This window comes from Heterodontus francisci, chromosome 33 (genome assembly GCF_036365525.1).
Source record: "Heterodontus francisci isolate sHetFra1 chromosome 33, sHetFra1.hap1, whole genome shotgun sequence".
Lineage (NCBI taxonomy): Eukaryota > Metazoa > Chordata > Chondrichthyes > Heterodontiformes > Heterodontidae > Heterodontus > Heterodontus francisci.
In genome coordinates, this window is record NC_090403.1 from 27,956,510 (window position 1) to 27,977,379 (window position 20,870).

Genomic DNA, 20,870 nt, shown 5'->3' on the forward strand with positions numbered 1-20,870 from the left:
GGTCCCACATAAGAAGTTAGTAAGCAAAAGGACATCACATGGACTGGGGGTAATATAATGGCATGGATTGAGAACTGGTTAACAGACAGAAAACAACGAGCAGGAATAAAAAGTTGGCAGGCTGTGACTAGTGGGGTACCGCAAGGATTAGTGCTTGGGCCCCAGATAGTCACAATATATATCAATGATTTGGATGTGGGGACCAAATGTAATATTTCCAAGTTTGCTGATGACACAAAACTAGGCGGGAATGTGAGTTATGAGAAGGATGCAAAGAGGCTTCAAGGGATATAGACAGGCTAACTGACTGGGCAAGAACATGACAGATGGAATATATAATGTGGAAAAAGGTGAAGTTATCCACTTTGGTAGGAAAAACAGAAATGCAGAGTATTTCTTCAACAGTGAGAGATTGGGAATTGTTGATGGCCAAAGGGACCTTGGTGTCCTTGCTTATAAGTCACTGAAAGTTACCATGCAGGTGCAGCAAGCAATTAGGAAGGCAAATAGTGGTCCTCATCGGAAGAGGATTTGAGTATAGGAGTAAAGGAGTTTGGCTGCAATTGTATAGAACCTTGGTAAGTGTTCCGAAGAAGGGTCACTGACCCGAAACGTTAACTCTGCTTCTCTTTCCACAGATGCTGCCAGACCTGCTGAGTGGTTCCAGCGTTTCTTGTTTTTATTTCAGATTTCCAGCATCCGTAATATTTTGCTTTTATCTTGGTGATACCACAACTGGAGCATTATGTACAGTTTTGGTCTCCTTACCCAAGGAAGGATATACTTACCATAGAGGGAGTGCAACAAAGGTTCACCAGACTGATTCCTGGAATGGCGGGTTTGTCCTATGAGGAGACTGGGCCTATATTCTCTAGAGTTTTGAAGAATGACAGATGATCTCATTAAAGCATACAAAATTCTTATAAGGCTTGAAAGGGTTGATGCAGGAAGAATGCTTCCCCTGCCTGGGGGGAGGTCTAAAACCAGAGGACACAGTCTCAGAATAAGATGTAGGCCATTTAGGACTAAGATGAGGCAGAATTTTTTCCCTCAGCAGGTGGTGAATCTTTGGAATTCTCTACCCTAGAGCGCTGTGGAGGCTCAGTCATTGAGTATGTTCAAGACAAAGATCGATAGATTTCTAGACATTAAAGATATCAAGGGATATAGGGACAGTGCGGGAAAATGGCAGTGAGGTGAATGATTAGCCATGATCTGGTTGAATGACGGAGCAGGCTTGAGGGGCCGAATGGCCTAATCCTGCTCCTGCTTAGGCCATTCGGCCCCTCAAGCCTTCTCCTACTCCTATGTTCCTACTTACACAAATTTTCTCCCCCAGTTTTCACAGTCACATCCGTTTCAACTAATGAAATGGACTGAAATAATACTTACACCCAAGAACGAAGGGTAACAAAATTGCCAATGTACTAACCATACTTAACTGTCAGATAAAGACAATGCTACATGAAAACTGCTGAATTATTCTATATAGTTGACTCAGAGATTAACAGGAGCCCTGCTCTTACACAAACCTGCTATGAAGCAAGGATTTTTATCCTATACAGATAATATGCTACATTTTGCTTACACATAGGAGTATCAAAGAAATCACATCCTTGGTTTAGTGGTAGAACTCATACCTGACTTAGATGGGTGTGGATTCCAGTCCACTCCATAGACTTGAGCACATGATCTAGGCTGACACATCAGCGCAATGCTGAGAGATTGTTGAAGTGTTGGAAGTGCTATTTTCAGATGAAATGTTAAACCGAAGCCCCATCTCTGCTCTCAAGTGGGCATTTAAAAGGCCATTAGCACTATAGGAACAGCATGGAGTTTCTCCAAAATGCTGGAACATTCAGCTCTCAACCAATATTACTAAAACAGATTATCTCATTATTTATCTTTTGATGTTTCTCCTGGATGGAGAGTCTAGAAGTTGGGGTCACAGTCTCAGAATAAAGGGCTGAGATGAGGAGAAATTTCTTCATTCAAAGGGTTGCGGATCTTTGGAATTCTTCACCCCAGAGGGCTGTGGATGCTCAGGCATTGAATACATTCAAGACAGAGATCAGCAGATTTTGGATATTAAGGGAATTAAGGGATAGTGCAGGATGGTGGAGTTGAGGTAGAAGATCAGCCATGATTGTACTGAATGGTGAAACAGGCTTGAAAGATTGAATGGCCTACTCCTGCTCCTATTTCTTATGTTTTTATGTTGCTTGTGGAACCTTACTGTCCACAAACTAGCTGCCACATCTGTCCACATTATAATGGTGGCTTTACCTTGAAAACAATAATTAGCTCTGAAGTGTTTTAGGATTCCTCACATTGTGAATGATACTATATCAAATGAAAGTTCTTTCTTTAAACCTGCAACAGATGGAAGTGGGATGGACCACTGCTCTCACTTCGGGTGAAGAACTCTATGCAAGCCCAGTTTGCAAAAGAATTCGTAGATATAAAAAAGCTGCACACTTTGCAAGTATTTCAATCATCAAATGAATTATGCCAAGACTTCTCTCCCAAAAGTAAAGTTCAAGGTGGCGTTCAACAACCTTTTTCTTACCTGCTAACAAATTCAGGTCCAACAGTGGATGGGGTAAGACCTGTATCAATATTGCCATTAACAGCATAATCCAACAAAGCAGATGTAATGCATGGGTTGTAAGATCATGCATAGCTGCTAAATGAATTCTCAAGGCATCCTGATTAAGTAACCTGCTCCAATTCTTCGTTAACTGGTGCCAAATCAACAGATGAGCATTCTGAGAAAGAAGGTCAGAGAAAAGAAACAAGCATCTGGGGATATGGATGGCACATTAGACTATTAAGGTAGGTTTGAATCTAGTTCTGTTCATTGGAAGGAAAGTCTGTTTTCTGCAGGCTGTAAGGTCTATACATGAAATTAATTAATTCCATTCCCCAGCATTAATATTAGCCACTTTAATAAGCATAAAATAAAAGTTCTTTAAAGAAAAGAAAGATAGCTTAGACAAGAGCTATTTACACTCTATTAATGACTTGGACGAAGAGACAGAGAATAATGTATCTAAGTTTGCTGATGATACAAAGCTCGGTGGAAAGGTAAGCTGCGGGGAGGGTGTGGAGAGGCTGCAAAGAGATATAGACAGGTTAAGTGAGTGGGCAACAAGAGGGCAAATGGAGTATAATGTAGGGAAGTGTGAAGTTGTTCACTTGGGTCGTAAAAATAGAAAAGCAGGATTTTTTTTTTTAAAAAGGTGTGAAACTGTTAAGTGTTGATGTTCAGAGAGACTTAGGGGTACTCATACAAGGAACGCACAAAGTTAACATGCAGGTGCAGTAGGCTATTAGGAAGGCAAATGGCATGTTGGCCTTTATCGTAAGGGGATTGGAGTACAGGAATAAAGAAGTCTAACTAAAATTGTACAGGGCTTTGGTGAGACCGCACCCGGAATACTGTGTAGTTTTGGTCTCCACATTTAAGAAAGAATGTACTTGCACTGGAGGCAATGCAGCGAAGATTTACTAAATTGGTCACTGGGATGAGGGGGTTGTCCTATGATGACAGGCTGAGTAAATTGGGCCTATATTCTCTGGAGTTTATAAGAATGAGGCTCGATCTAATTGAGACCTACAAGATTCTGAAAGGGCTTGATAGGATAGAAGCTGAGAGATTGTTCCCATTGGTCAGGGAATCTCGAACACGGGGACACAGTCTCAGCATAAGGGGTCAATCATTCAGGATTGAGATGAGGAGAAAATACTTCGCTCAAAGGGTTGTGAATCTTTGGAATTCTCTACCCCAGAGGTTGTGGATGCTCTATCATTGAAAACATTTAAGGCTGGGATAGACAGATTTTTGGTCTCGCAGGGAATCAGAGGATATGGGGATAGGGCAGGAAAGTGGAACTGAAGCCCAAGATCAGCCATGATCGTACTGAATGCGGAGCAGGCTTGATGGGCCATATGGTCTACTTCTGCTCCTATTTCTTATGTTCTTGTGTTTCAAGCCCACTCTTAATAACTATCAGCTCACAACCAGGTTGCACTTAATCTTCATATTTCAGAAAGACTTCCAAGAACAGCTACATGGTTAATATAGAATCTCACATTATTATGGTATCACGTCATCTTCTGAGATTGGATTTAAGCTTTTACTGAAGCTGGGTATCCATACATGATGTGAGATTTTTTGCTGACATCAGGAGATGCCCAACATGGAAAAGTGTTCTCTTTCTGAGTGCTGTCATCCATTACTTTGATAAGCACATAAATACACTAAAATTATGTTAATTCTGAATTCTTCTACTTCTGCTTGAGCAGGATACAGAAGGCAGCAGCTACAGTATCAGACATGGCCGATGAACACCCTGTTGTCAAGGTGTTCCTTTGACCCAACACCAGTTAGCTTCAAATTTTAGAACAAGAGCTGCAGAAGCATACTTGAGTTCTGGAGGACTCCCGCTACCAACAACTTATATGCTTCACTTTTAGGCCTGGCCTACAAATGACCTGTATTCATCCCTTCATCAGACTTTACACTGCAGGGACAGGCGGTGGCGTAGTGGTATTGTCACTAAACTAGTAACCCAGAGCCCCAGGCTAATGCTCTGGCGACATGGGTTCGAATCCCACCAAGGCAGATGGTGAGATTTGAATTCAATTAATAAATCTGGAATTCAAATCTAGTCTAGGCCATGAAACTATTGTCAATTGTTGTAAAAACCCATCTGGTTCACTAATGTCCTTTAAGGAAGGAAATCTGCTGTCCTTACCTACTCTGGCCTACATGTCACACCAGATCCACAGAAATGTGGTTGACTCTTAACTGCCTTCTGAAATGGCCTAGCAAGCCACTCAGTAGTCAAGGGCAATTAGGGATGGGCAATAAATGCTGGCCTAACCAGCGACACCCACCTCCCACAAATGAATTAAAAAAAAGTAGTGGATTCTGAGGCCTCAGTGATGTGTACTACATCAAATGATAAGAAATAATAACCACTTAGAAGAAAGAAGTCATGGTCTGTTTTCCAGTATATTTGAACACAAATCAGCATCTTGGATTTACTAAAACCATGCAGACTAACTCCAGGAATTTCCCTCTGAGAAACTGAACAGCACAAGTGACCAAGGCGGAAATTAGACCAAATCAAATGGGAAAGGCTAGCCAAAATATGTCAAATACTTTACAAGTATATCACCCAAATATAAAATGTAGTTGGGTTTTTGTTTTAATAATAATCCAAATCTTTCAAGCTCAGCGTATCAGTTTACAATGTGTATGTGATAGTTCAGGAAAGAGCTCAGAAAGTCCCTCCCTTTAAGAAATGTTAGTTTTTTGAATCATCATTCATTACACAATACTAGAATATGTAGCTACCACATGTCAAAGAAGATTGTTTAAGCTGATGCAAAAAAGCTGCTCTAGTCTCAAATTCCCCCAAGTGTAACTTTAGAGCCAAATTTATTACACCACCACCCAGAGGAGAGAAATAAGAAACACAGCAAGAATTAGTTAAAATTAAAAGCAGGTTTCCGACAGTATGATACAAATATCCAGTGTTTCCATATTAAACTGTAGAGGGAAACATGATAAAAAGTATGCACATTTTTATTGTATTTGGACACATTCTCAAAAACATTTTTCATAAGTTAAAAAGTATTTCATAGCATGATGTTTTTGAACTTACCCTGGAGAGACTTTCCCAGTCCTTGGCCAAGCTTCCACCCATGCTTTTGAAGCAAACGGTGTCCAATGTTGTCCTGATAGACAGAACAGAGAATAGACCAAAAATACTCCAATAATGCAAACTCCCATCCAGTCAATATTTCTATATTTTATGTACGATGGATAAACATGCAAGAAGTTGCTAATGGGAATGGGGTAGATGGACATCCTAAGGAAACACAATGTCATCAACTGCTCACACAATTTGGGATTATTTTCTGATGGTGTGCTGTGCATCTTCAGTGCATAACACTTAAATAATAAAATAAAAGCAGTGTAAAAAAAATGTAAAACAAAGAACTGAAATCAGTAAAACTGATAAAACCAAGCTCTTTTTAAAACCATATCCGTCACCTTGACAGCACCAATTTGCAACAGACAACTAAACTTTTTCTTTTAATTTGGTTATGTTGCGTGTCAGGCTTTTTGTCTACAGATTATTGTAAGTGCAAAATCTGCCCCACCACTAGAAACCAAACACGATCATAGCAAAATCCAGGCTAGACTTGATTGGGTTTATAACCAGCATGCAGCCATTATTAACTAAAATGAAACAGTGAAGTTAGTAAATTTACAAAATGAGCACAAGCACAGATTGTGATGCACTTCATGTGTAAGGTAACAAAAATGCTGAAAATTAGAATGGAACAGGCCTAGCAACAGGTTTAATAGCAAGAACCATTAGTGCATGTAAGGGGGAGAAGCAGCAAGCGTAATGTCTCATTTTCCTTACCACTGAGAGTGGTTAACCAGCTACAAACATATACAGTGTTAAATTTCAAGGACTTTGTTCCAATTTTACAAGAAGCAGTATCACTAGCATTGAAGCAAAACTTGCAACATCCAGCAATCAAAATTAAATTTTGACCACAGAAGTGCAATCTATTGCTTTGCTAATTCAAGTGATTTCCCTGGAGTCAGTATTTTAAAACACTACGAATCCACATTCATTCTCATCATTAACCTCGGCCAAAAAGTACAAAAAAACTTCTGAAACAGACTTCGCCCAGTAAACATTAAAGAGCTCAAAAATAAGCACCTTGCAAAGCTTTTATGTAGGCTCAAAATTCAATGAAGATTTGTCCTACTGCTAATTAATAAGAACATAATAGGAGCAGGAGTAGGCCATTCAGCCACTCAAGCCTGCCCTGCCATTCAATAAGATCATGGCTGATCTGTCCCAGGCCTCAACTCCTCTTTCGGGCCTGCTTCGCATACCCCTCAACTCCCCGAGATTTCAAAATAAGAATTAATCACCATATGCTATACAGTTTTTACAGTCTGGGGGGGGGGGGGGGGGGGGGGGGAGGTTCATATTTGAATGTGAAAATCCATTAGTTAGTTAACAATACGTCACATCTGGAGAGTTGCTACACTGTAGCTAAACATATCTTTTGTGATATATTGGGGTTTAAGCTTATGATAAATACTGTGCGCTGGAACGAAGCTTCCTCATATCAATAGGTAAATGACCCATACTGTGTGGTACTGAACTGTGTGCTCCAAGAATGCCCAGTACGTGCTGAGTTAGGTAATTTTAGGTGGAGCTGTAATAGCAGTGTTGTAACTTGATTATGTGTTCCTAACATTAGGGAAGAGGATGTGGAAAAAAAAGGAAATTTGTTGGTCCCAGCCATGACTGCTAATGGGTGATTCCCACTGAAAAAACGAGTGTATGAGAGTATCAGGTAGCTTGATCAAGAGGATAAAGATAGTAAGTGGAATGTTTTAAAATCAGTTATTTCTTTTAACAAAGGACACAAAAAGGTATAAAAAGATGGATCAAGTAAAATTAAGTTTTAAAAAAAACAAACACAATGGGGGGGAAAATAGGAGAATGACAGGGCGAGCAATGTTTAAAGTTTTTGCAGTTTCAATTTAATATTTCTAACTAGCAAGAGACCTGCAAAACATTTGTGGTCAAAGTAGCATCTTTACTGCAACAATACTTCTTTAAATACAGGATTTCTAGTTATTCACCAAAGACTTTAACAGAATCAAAACTTCTCACTCTGGAAAAAGCTACATAAAACTGCCATGTGTAAAAACAGGCCTAGGAATATAAATACAAATTTTGGCAACAGTCTGGTCTTGTGACATTTTTTATTAGTCATAGAGCATGAAAATCTAATTGGCAACCGTTTTCTCCCCAGTTGAAAAGGCAGGTTTACATCTGATGGGCTCAATATCGTTCAAGGAATAAACACTCAATTTCCTTGAAATCTGTGTTATAATTTCAGCATCTATCATCGAAGAAAACAGCTTCCTAACTACCAATTTTGTTCCACGACAAAGTCCTTGCTTAGGATTCAAGCTTCATAGCAACATTATAACTGCTCCTTCCTCGAGTCCAAGTTTGTGTGGTGGCATGCCCATTGGAGTTAGACTGTGTAGAAACCTTGGAGGGTATAGACTGTCATCTTTGTCTATAGAATCAACGCTGATGTATTCTTTCAATTCAGTTGACAATTTTTCTAAAAACCTTTTCATTCAAATCCAGTGAAACTTCATTTTTAGCACAAAGAATAGCTTTCAAATAATAAGTTGCATCAAATAATTGTCCCTGCCATTTTGTCACACTCCATCACCTCATCCACCCCTCCCATGCCATTCCCATCCTCCCCATGCCAAGCCCATCCCATGGCTTCCATCCATCCCCCATACCATCTCTCTAGCCAGGGTGTCTTTGTTGTTGGGCTCCCCTTACATTTCACTGTCTTTGTCCTCCACCCACACCCTCCGCGGCCACCACCAACAACTTGGCGATGGGACCGCCATTAACATATTTAAATAAAATTAAATTAATGAATTAAGTACATTTACGTTCCGCCATCTGTCCCAGTGCGATCTTCGTGCTGCTGGCCGGCACTCCTGTGCCTTTGGATCTCCATCCAGGGAACTGAGGCAGAACACTGGTGGGGAGAGGGGAGGAGCTAAGTTTCTCAGTGTGGCCAGGGGAGGGTGGGGGGGGGGGGCGGAGGGAGTGTAGTCTAAGTCATATCACTGGTGTAGCAGATGGTGGGAAGGGTTATATTGTAAAGTTTATGCGCTTTGTGGGGGAAGGCCAGGTAAGTGCTTGCGGGAGGGGTGGGGGGAGAGGGCAAGTAATTAATTCTATGGTTATTGGGGGGGTGGGAGAGGGGCAAGAGAAGTTAATTGAATTTTTTTACATCAATGCATCTTTAAATATTTTAATTAAACGGCAGGGCCCGAAACCTTTAAAAATGGCATCAGTGCCTGCACACAGTCTGCCCCGGCTATTTAATTGAGCCGCCGCGCTTAATATAGTGGCGGCTCCACAATGTGTAGCCTGCCAATCAGCGGCGGGAGTATAAATTTCAGCCCTATGAATCCACTTGCAAACAAATTTACCAAAGGAGAAAGATATAGTTTATAAACTGTTTTATTGCAGCATCAGATTACAGACTTACTAAAAATATCTTTATTCTGTAATTACCACAAAGATGTGGAATACAGATAACAGTAACTAGTTTCCAGAGCTGCCAAAAAAAAATTCTACATAGTTTGATTTTAGCACATAACATGCTTGACCATGGTAATGTTAAGTACAGAAGTCAAAAAGAAGCCAACATTGTTAAAATGCAGTCTCAAACTGTCAGATATTTTCCAATCAAAAAATCCTACTGCATTAAATTTACAGATCAGTGGTTTTTTAAAAAAAAATAGATGTAATCTTTCCTCTGGCGGTCATTCAAAAAAATATACACATTTCATTTAAATTAGGGAATGACATCTGGTCGCACTACCTCCTTGTAACATAGATGGAGTGGCAGACATGCTAGTAGTTTACCACATCTCAGTGCCACATACAACCTTAAAAAAGGAGCCAGGCTGCAGCAGCCTCTTTACCCACCTTCAAAGTGGCTGCTATGGGAGATTAGTAAAATATTTTTGAAACACAGACATTTTCATATGTACTTGTTGGCAAAATTGCAATAGCGGTGATTTACCAGCAATAATACTACAGTAAAACGAACTTTTTAAATAGATAATGCTTCGTTCAAATGAATGAGATTGCAATAATAACTATTCCCCTTCTCAATGTGACAAAGTAAACCAAAGTAAGTAGAACATCTGTCCTGACAAAGTCTTTCTCAATAAAAGCAATCAGTAGTAATTTTCAGAATATTGGATGCCATTAATTTGAACAGTTTTTTTTTTGAAAAATTACCATTTAAATAGTTCATCAAATAATCAGAAAATATACTGAGGTAGGAAGTAGATCCTAATCACTTTTCACTAGATATGATCATCAAATTGGTTTATTGTGCTTGGGAGAAGGACAAATCAAATAATGCTTCCATAAGATATTTAAAAAAGCAAAAATCAGCCCAAAAGTAGGTTGACAGACTCAAGTAAACATCAAATACCTGTATAGTTTGAAAATTTAACAAAAATATAATTTGTGATTGTTGCACTTTTTCTTGATGCACTACTGTTGCACTTTAAGCTTCAGATCTGTATGGTATGCATTTTGTTTTTAAACCGAAATAGTAAATTTAAAATCTGAACCTAGTGTTACAACAATTAATCTGAACAAAATTTAAATACTAATAAAAATAACATTGGCGATATAACAAATACTTCAGTTATTAAAAAGTTTAATTCAAGCAGAAAGTTGCTCATTATCAGGGTTTAAGGGGGAAAAAAATAATTTTGGCGAATTGGTAAATTTTCCATTTATGTCTGAGCTGTAAACCTCTCATATCTATAATCTTAAGGTTTACATGGGTCATAAAATGGGCTCTATTCTCCCTCATTCCCAACTTTTTAGAGGAGAATGATTTTTTTCTTTCAATACAAATCAACCTTCTTAACTCTGATCTCTGACACTCAATTAAATATTAAAATCACATTATAAAACTTTCAGGGAAGAAGGAAGTGAGACATTACCCTGACTGCAATATTAATGCATAAAAAAATAAACAGACAGATGAAGCAATAGGCTATTTCAAAGCAGTGCAAGTGGAGTGAAAGCATTTCCATACGAACCTGGCTTTAAAAACTGGGCTGTCAAAAGAACAGTTAAATGTAACACAAAGTAAGAAACTGTCCAAACACTAATGGTCTGCTTCTGTTCAATTCACTGCTTGCAAGTAATGTCTACATTAGGTAACAGTGAAAGCACAATGTAAATCCACGATTCAAGCTGTAAGTCAGTGCAGTGTGCCATGATGACACAATGGAGAAAAAAAACTAAAATAAAATACATAATTTTATATGTATATAAGAAAAATAGATGTGTGAGGAGATATATCAGGAAAGTGTGACAGTAGGGTGAGCACTACTCTGCCATTACATGCAAGAGCACTTTAGAACGGTTCTCAAAACAAACCTTATACTTAACTACAGATGACACACGATGATGGCTAGGAAGGCCAAATGGTAATGCTACACCATACAGCTACAAGACATGAAATATTTATAGTGCAGGGTACATGCGGCTACTGTTAAATGTCAAATCAGCAGCCATATTGACAATGTTTGCCTGTTTAGGAGTCCACAGATCTTGTGTATGCACAAAATGACAAAGCACAATCTGCCTATTTAAATACTACGTACTACTACTGCATCAAACTAAACCAATAAATAGAAAGCGACCAAACAGTCAAGCAAGGTTGAATAGCCCTTAGAGCACTATACTGCTTAAACTAATATTGGATAATTAGGCTAAAGTCATTTTATAATCTTTTAAAATTGAACTGAGAAAGACATCAACAAGATTAACAATGGAACTCTTACAAAATTCTCTTATTTTTAAAAAGCTATTTTTAAACGTTGCATATTCATAATATCCAGGCTGGATGTGAATTGAAAAAGCTTCATTAGAATTAGATGGAACACCTTAAATACTAGTCATTACTAAAGTGGAATTACGAATCTACATAAGCTGCATTAAACAAAAATCAGTCATTAGAATCCAGAAGGAATATTTTTGCAGATTTTCAAATAAAATTTGTATTAGCTTACATTTAGATTCCTAAAATAGATTCCTTCAGCTTTTAGGTGCTTCTGTGTTGTAACAATTTAATTAGTGCTTATGAAAATTAGTAAGAAAGAAAAGGGTCATCCTGGAAAGGTTCTGTTTGGAATACACAAATTTAATGACTGCTGATATTGGGAAATAGGCTCTGCAGCCAACTGACATTTTCATATCATTCTTCTATTTATTTTCCTTTCCATAGTTGCAGTTAAATGCCAAAACACAAGGTGAACCTTAACACATGCATTAGGAATATGCTGTACTAATCTCATGATACAGAAAAGTTATCCTTCATGTGCACCAGCTATTTATTAATATCAAAAACTAATTATCTGCACACAGAATCACCTCAAAATCTGTGGACTCTCCAATGCAGCCAAGCTTATTGTTTGCACTGACTGAACACTGTAGCATAGCATTTAGCACATCTCAAGAGACAATGCTGCAGGACAACTTCGGTGTTTTAGAATGAATCAAAGTCTTTTGCTAGCTGTTTAAAAAAAAATTCTCTTGGCTTTTTCCACAATAAAGCTTTTGATGGCATGGATTTTCTACCTACACGCAAATACCAATTTGTTCACCACCACCACAGAATTACAAATACATTGTATGGCTTTTAAATCCAAACTTTTATATCTGCAAAAAGCCTATAGAATTTCTGTTGTGATGGAGTGAAAAATATGCAACTAAAAATATTGGACCTTACTTTACAAGAGCATTATAGAAGCAGGAGCAATTAATTAGCTGTTTGACTTGAACAGTATTAGCTAACAGGTAATACTAACAAAAACTGCAGTATGACAGAATGTTGCCATACCACTACAATGCAACTGAGTGTTAGAACAGAGACTTCACCAGGAAGACATTGCTTCATTGGAGGGAAAGTCTTAACTAATGCAAATAGAGCTAATGGTGTCAAGAAGTGATTCTCAGGTCTACCACCTCAGTTAAGGAATAGAAAGTAATGAAAATAATTTTTTGCGGGGTGGGGGAAGGAAGAGAAATTAAAACATCAAAAATTGTTTATCGAAAAGTATATATTACAATTAATACTCTAAAAAAAAGTTTTGGTGGTAGTGCAGTGGGAAAAAACCTGATTTTTGTAGGATTTTAGTAAAATTACAACTAACTAGTGCATCAAGTTATAAAGCTATCTGCCTTCAGTGAATTACGCATTTTCTCCTGTTTAACTTCTGGAATGTATTGGCAGTCAATCAAATGAACAAAAATTATTGGGTAAAATAGAATTCAAGTTACTGATATATAGTCTTGCAAGCTTTTTAGGGACAGATAAGATAATTGCTCTGTGTGCATAAAGAAAGGTTACAGAAATTTTGATTTACAAAGCAGACAGATAGGATGCATTATTTATATCTCTATTTTCTGGATTTCTAGTGATTTGCTGCAGTAAAGATTGAAATATGTCAACTCGCTCGCTGAACTGCAAACTTTGTAAATGAAGATTCTTTTGTTTTGGTGTTTTACTGATTAATTAGAAAGAAAAGTTTAGGCCAGCTATTGCTTTGTCAACTAAAAATGAATGACTCAAAAGTGGTACAAAAGAAATATTACATGCCTAAGTGAATATAAAGGAAAGCAAACAAAAAGGTGGGGGGTAACATTTTCAGGTATCTTACTGTTAAGGTAAAAAAAACCTCAAAATTAGTTAGGTGCGGTGGTATTAATGTTATTAGGTCACTCAATTGAAAACTTATCCTGCAGTATTATCAACATGCGTCATCAGCTATTGCCATTCCATAGACAAGCATCATGCCAGCAAAGTCTCACAGTAGGTATTGCGCTGTATTGGAAGGACAGGATAAGGAACCAGGAAACTCTTAAAAAAAAAAGCAGAGCGTGCAATACAAACCAGTTCATGGCTGCTTAGCAATTATGGCTCAACTGCTGCAGAAGAGAAATGGTGGACACCCCAAGTAGTGTGCATTATTTGTTACATGGAAACACAGACACATCTTCCACGAGAAGAGAAATATCTACTGATCCCCTACTTCATTTTTTTAAGATATTAGGCACACTGGATGGGAACTTGCATACATTTTAAAAACTTTGCTAATTAGTTCAAACCATTCCATCCTTAATAAACATCACCCCCAACCACCTCCCCTCCTGCCCACCACCAATTTTTTCTCCACTACAACTTACTCTAGTTAATGCAATGTATAGTGAATAGTACTTGAACTGATTCTGGACAAAGAAAACATGACTTGGTGTTGGCAAAAATGTCAATCATTACTCAACGAAACTGATGTAAACTAAACACAGCTGCATGCATACCTCGGGCTTAATTTTACCGGCCCCTCAACGCCACAGGTCGCGGGGGCAGGTAAAATGCTGAGGAGGGAGACCCGCCTCGACGAGAAGGGCCCGCCGCATATTACCGGCAGCGGCGGAACCTTGGTGGGCAGGGGGGAGTAGTGAAATTGTCAGGGTGGGAGGAGTGGAGAGAACACATTTTATTGGATGTGGGGATGGTGGGAAGGGGTTAGAGGCCAAATGCTCAAAGGTTCAGGGGGAAAGTGTGGGAAGGGAACAAATTATTTTGAGAATTAATGCCACTTAAGTGACCATTGGGGGGGGGTTGGGAAGGGCCTCAACATCTTTATTCATTGACAATAAAACTTCCTGATGACTGCACCTTTAAAAATTAAAATTACTTTGTAAGGGCTTAAAGCCCTTTAAAAATGGCGCCTGCACAGTGGTGCCGGACGCTGTTGTCGGGGACGTGGCAGCCACCCCCTTATGTCATCGGGGGTGGCCACTTCGCCTCCTCTATTTAAATGAGCCCCTGCACGTAATATCGTGGGGGATCAGTAACGGCACATCCGCATGGGATGCATGCCGTTTTTAAGAGTGCGCCGCCGCAAACTGCAGCATACTCATAAAATTCAGCCCCTCACGTGTATAACAAATTATTATAATCTAGGCTGTTCCTGGCAACCAAACAGGATTGCTGCTTTTCTGCTCCCAAACCTCTTTTTTCTAAATATTCATTCATGGGATGTGGGCATCGCTGGCTATGCCAGCATTTATTGCGCAACCCTAACTGCCCTTGAGAAGGTGGTGGTGAGCTGCCTTCTTGAACTGCTGCAGTCCATGTGAGGTAGGTACACCCACAGTGCTGTTAGGAAGGGAGTTCCAGGATTCTGACCAAGTGACAGTGAAGGAACGGCGATATAGTTCCAAGTCAGAATGGTGTGTGACTTGGAGGGGAACTTGCAGGTGGTGGTGTTCCCATGCATTTGCTGCCCTTGTCCTTCTAGTTGGTAGAGGTCGCGGGTTTGCAAGGTGCTGTCGAAGGAGCCTTGGTGCATTGCTGCAGTGCATCTTGTAGATGGCACACACTGCTGCCACTGTGCTTCAGTGGTGGAGGGAATGAATGTTTTGAATTGTAAGTTATTTTTTGTACACATCCAAATCACCCTTCTTTACTTTAGTCTGGTACAGAATAATGAACAGTTATGTTTTACAAGTAAGTTAACCTGTCCGTTGATTTCTGGTAACTTTTTTTGGGATGGGAGCTCTGTTTACTTGTAACTAACTACCTTTGAGCTGGTTACTTGAGATGATCAATGATGTCGCAGTTCACTTTCAGTTAGTGTTGGAGAATTGCATAAAATTAGTCATTTTAAATTGTATGGTGTGGCTAATCAGCTGCAATTTTTCTTTTAACTTAGTCTTTGCACACCCACAAAAATATATCTTACCTTCACCCACAACAGTCTGGTCACTAAATGAATCACATCGATTTTAGTAAATGCAGCAAGATGGTGGTTCAAGATAGTGAGCACTTTCAAGACCTAAATTGTTTCATGTTCGAATCCTTAGTTAGCCAAATCATTGCCTCCATTGGGGAAAGGGGCAGTTTCCTCAATTCTTAGCTAACTCATTGGAGAAAGGTCAATTTTATGCAGTGCTAATACCGGGTATTGGCTGCAATCAAGTTAAACTATTTTTGTGCACCACAACACAAACAGATCTTCAGTATATCCAGTAAAATGTGTGCAAAGTATCCAGTAACTGAAGGGGATCAGCATATATTTCCCATCCTTTTACACGTCCATTCATTCCACTCATCCTACATTGCACATGAAGTTCCATCCTTTACTTTGTGAGTGCAATGACAATTACCACACACAAAAACAAATGCTGAAAAACCAAAGCACTGGATTAACTCAATTAATGTAAAGGCTAACTGAAGTAGGACTACATAAAAGTTTAACATATTACAAAAGGAGACTTCTAAAAAGGTGGGATTATTTATGAAGCATTTTACTGAAAGCAGCAATGAAGCACGTGTACTACTTATCCATGAAGTACAAACAAAATGTTGATTTACCTTAAGATGTATTTTTCATGTCCTGTATATATAGTAGCAGCACAGCATTAATAAACGTTATATTACAAAAACCTGAAAAACTTAAAATTAAAATAAAGGTGTACACTAGGCACTAGATAGTAGTCTGGACCAACTATGTCATTTTCACTGCTCTAAGTTTTCTGGACTAGTTATTCAAAACTATACTAGCTTCTCCCTCCATTAGGGCCACCTAATCATTCAATTTTACATAAATCAGTTCTCAAACAAAATTCAAATCCTTACCGATTCAATGGGCTTGTCCAAGGATGCCTGTTCAATTTCCAGATGTCCTTCTTCATATTGATCAAAGTGATTCCCCTAAAAAGTCAATGGAGAATGGTAAAGATATACTCTGAAACACAAACCATTTATTTGGCCTCACTGCGAAAGGGTTTGAAACATGATAACGCAGGCAAAAAATGAATCAATATAGATTTAAAGAGCACCAACATATCAGAGGCAATGAATAATAGTATCCTGTTCCGTGTCTGATTTTCTTTTTTTAATTTATAGGATTGAAAGGTTAAACTTGTATTACAGAAATTTAACAGGATGTATGCTACAAGGGTCAACATGAAGATTTAAATTACAGCAGTGTAGTCATATTTATAGTTGCTACAGAAATATTAAGTGAGTGATGACCATTCAGGGATCCAGGTATACATTTGATTCATGAGAATATATTTTATTTGCAATAGTAAGCATGTTGTACCATTTATTACATATCCCCAAACCCTCCAAAAACATGGCCAAACTCTGAATTGAGGAATATATTTTTGACTTAATGGGATAAGGACTCACAACAAGTCCTGTTCACCCATAATCCCTGTGCTCACTGACCTATTTTGGCTTTCAGTTCAGCAATGTCTCAAGTTTAAAATTCTCATCCTTGTTTGTTTTCAAATCCCTCAACAGCCCCGTCCCTACCTATTTCTGTAACCTCCTCCAGCCCTACAACCTTCCGAGATCCCAGCACTCAACCAATTCTGACCTGTTACATATCCCTGATTTTAATTGCTCCTCCACTGGCAGCCATGCCTTCGGCTGCCTAGGCCCTAGGCTCCAAAATTTCCTCCCTAATTCTCGCTTTCCTCCTTTAAGTTACTTCTTAAAACCTAGCTCTTCAACCAAGGTTTCTGTCCTAATGAATATAATCTTAGTGGTTCATGGTTAAATTTAGCTTGATACTATTCCAGTGAAGCACCTTGGAACTTTTTAATTATGTTAAAGGCATTAAATAAATTGATATTGTTGTTGAAAAGCACTATGAACTAGATGTTTCCCCTTTGGTTTTACCTGCGCCTATTCTTCAATAATTTGCATAATTAAGTTCCCTCCACATAGAACCGCCTGGAACAGAAGATCAAATGCACACAATGTCCACTGTGCGCATTTAAGAGCATAAAATCAGGCATGAAATAATGGTTAAAAAAAACACAAACAACATTGCTCCAAAAGAATGGACTACCCAGTGAGGTAGATAACATGTAAAAATTTAAAGGGAGAACTGGGTGAAGAAACATGCAGATACTTGTGGAAATGGGCAAGTGAGGTGCATTAGCTCTTGGCCAGATAAACTGCATTGTTTTATCTGGTACATCTGTATTGTATGAAAAGTAAACATTACTTATGTAGCATAACTTTATACTACATAAATCATAATACACTTAAATTACCAGCCTAACCCAAGGATAGTTCATAACTAATAGCTAAGTAAAGACAAATCATTTATAAAAATTGCCCATTACTTTGAGCTGCAAGGCAAATCTATTCCGTTACCGGTAAAAGATTCTTTATTAAATCAAGGAGTACTCCAACAGTAAAGTGAAAATGATTACCCACAGAATTTCAAAGCAGTTCCTTTTATATCAAATTGGCTGTCAACCGCCTTCACTAGAAAGCTGTTAAATTCGACAACTGAACTCAGATCCCCCAACTATATTAACAATACTGGTGTTCTAGAAATTTTCAATTTTTGATGTTCTGTATTCAATACTACATTGGATAAACTCTGAAGACAGAAACGGACAGATAAAGAATCAAAAACAGGCTACCTCATATAATTGTTAACATATGATACGCTGCTGGAAATGTTCCAAGACTAAATGGAACCACTGACCTACGCATTAGTTTATGCAAGCAAGAGCTACTTTAAATCAACTTGTCAAAATTTACAAGTAGATCATATACTTGCTTTTTGCCTAAATCTGTTAGAATGTAATGGCATTGAATACAAAGAAACCTTATGACAATCACTAGGGACAAATTTTTTTTTGTCAAAGCCTGAAAAAATGGCCGCGCTAGCTCTCTGCTCCCATTACGTCTTCATGCTCCCTCACATCAATGTGCAGCTGTTTCAACCTGTCCCTGCCCTTGAAGAAATATATTTAGCCTTTTGACAATCACCACCAGCCACGCAACAACACAAAGACCTCATTCAAGTGCCATTTAAACCACTTAATCCCCATTTTACAAACAGCACACATTATCGAGCTCTGTAATATTGCTCGGGTTTGTTTTTTATTTGTACCTGCTACAGAACCACAGATTTCATCTGAAGATTTAAGTCAGTTCTCTACTATTTCTCCTGAACAAGTAAGATGTAATTAAACTGTATATTTTTTATAAGAAAATTCCAAATATATTTTTAAAATTAGATCTCATTATTGAGGTATTCAAGGTGTCTTTCTTGCGTATGTGTGCTGTAGCATTTGGGTGTGCCTTGCAAAGTTTCAGATACAATAGTAATCTGATTAACCCCCAAGATTCCATCAAAATCATTAATGAGGTGAATAGCCAATATACCCACAGCCACTGATAGAACCTCGAATTCTTGGCACACCACGAGGAAATAAACATCAACATGCATATAAAGAATGCAGTGAGTAAACTTTAAAAGAAGCAGTTTCATTCCCAGCAATTAGTTCCATCATTTCTTGCCCAGCTTTGGTCTAAGGCCGGAGGACTCATGGTAACTCAGCACCAAGATCTTTCTCCTGTATGGTTTGTAGTTTCAGCTGTCTTCCATTTGCTGTTTCCCTTAATGAATCAACACACTTTGTACTTGATTTTCTGTCAAATCTGTTCACTCCCAATGCCAACCAAATAAATCTTACCAAACAGCATCTCATTTACCAATTAGGCACGCTACAGCCTGCTGGACTGAACATGGAGTTCAATCATTTCAGAGCATGATGGGCTTCCCCATTTTACTTTTATTTTTAGTTATTTTTTAATTTTTATTTTTTGTGTTTATTTTATTTTAGTTTGTTCAGTTTGTTTCTACTGTGCCTACCCACAGTTTTTTTTTCATGTTTGTGCTTGTGGCTGTTCAGTTTTCAGTCCATTAACACCCTATCTGTACTAATGCTTTGTCTTTAACAGATGCTGCCAGACCTGCTGGGTGGTTCCAGCATTTCTTGTTTTTGTTTTGTCGTTAACACATTGTTTGCCTTTGCTCCATGACCTTCTGGTCAGCTATTCTGTGACCTTGTCCTATCAACACCTTGTCTTTTGTTATCTCTTGCCCCACCCCCGCTTTACTTGCTTAAAATCTTTTACATTTCTTATATCTGCCAGTTCTGAAGAAGGGTCACTGACCTGAAATATTTACTCTGCTTCTCTCTCTCCACAGATGCTGCCAGACCTGCTGAGTATTTCCAGCATTTCTTGTTTTTATTTCAGATTTCTAGCATCCGCAGTATTTTGCTTTTATTAAATCTTACCAACATTTGGTCCACTGAAGTATGAAAATTTATCTTTCATATAAAAATCAGAATGAACAAAAGAGTAGACAGACAACAAGCAGAAGAGAGGCATATCCCCATAGAATGGACAAATGGAGGAAATAGCTAACGCGGGCGCTCTTCTACTCTTTGTGTGTCATCCTACAGCAATGTTGGCAGAGGTCGATTGACATCAAGCTAGTTGCTCTATTTGGGAAACACAACTGATGATATTTTCCAAATAATGGGGAAGAACTGAGCTCACATACACAATCTTTTAGGCTATATTCATCATTAGATTATATTAGGTCCATGAGGCTCACCACGAGCCACATTCATCTCCAAGCTCCACTCAGGTCAAGTCAAGGGTCTACTTGCTAAATCTGACCTTTTAATGCATTTTAGCTTTCTCCTTTCCGGAGATTCTGATAGCTATTGTTTATTCTGTAGCTTTGAGTATTACTGGAAAATTCAATGAAATGCAAACTAAACATATACTAAGAGACAGTTGGGCTGAATTTTATGAGGGCGCCGAAGTTTGCGGCGGCGCACTCTAATGGCGTCGTGCATCCCGCGTGGATGCGCTGTCCCTGAACCTCCAAGTTATTACACATGGTAGCTCATTTAAATAGAGGGGGCGGAGCAGCCACCACTGATGATGTAGAGGGGGCCGTCGCCGTGCCCTGCCAACTGCGTCCGGCGCCACTGCGCAGGTGACGGTGCCATTTTTAAAGGGCTTGAAGCCCTTCAGTAAAATTTTAACAATTAAAGTTGTAGCATTGTGAAATTTTATTAAATAAAAAATTTTGTGATGGAGGCCCTTCCCCAACCACCTCCAATGGTAATTTCAATGCCCGAAATGACCAACACATGCCTTTTTCCCTACCTGAACTTTACCCCCCAAACTTCTAACATTTGGCTTATAACCCCTTCCCACCATCCCCACATCCAATAAAAAGTGATTTACTCCACCCCTCCCAACCTGAAAATGTTATTCCTCCCCCCTCCCCACCAGGGTCTCGCCTCGGAACTCCGTATGGAGTTCCGCAG

General features: G+C 38.8%; 1 protein-coding gene across 9 annotated transcripts in view; it reads right to left on the reverse strand.

The window, feature by feature from the left end:
• gpatch8 (G patch domain containing 8) overlaps window positions 1-20,870 on the reverse strand; it is a 196,962-nt gene that overhangs the window by 132,405 nt on the left and 43,687 nt on the right. For 3 of the 9 annotated variants that reach the window (XM_068013240.1, XM_068013239.1, XM_068013238.1), the window contains exon 1: window positions 5,676-5,748. Coding sequence is in view for 5 of the 9 variants with exons in the window: in XM_068013236.1 (XP_067869337.1) it covers window positions 5,676-5,748; window positions 10,727-10,744; window positions 16,339-16,413 (166 nt within the window). In the remaining 4 variants the exon portion in view is untranslated. Of the gene's footprint in view, window positions 1-5,675; window positions 5,749-10,726; window positions 10,745-16,074; window positions 16,097-16,338; window positions 16,416-20,870 lie in introns of those variants that run through there. The other 6 variants (XM_068013236.1, XM_068013234.1, XM_068013235.1 and 3 more) reach the window with 4 other exon arrangements.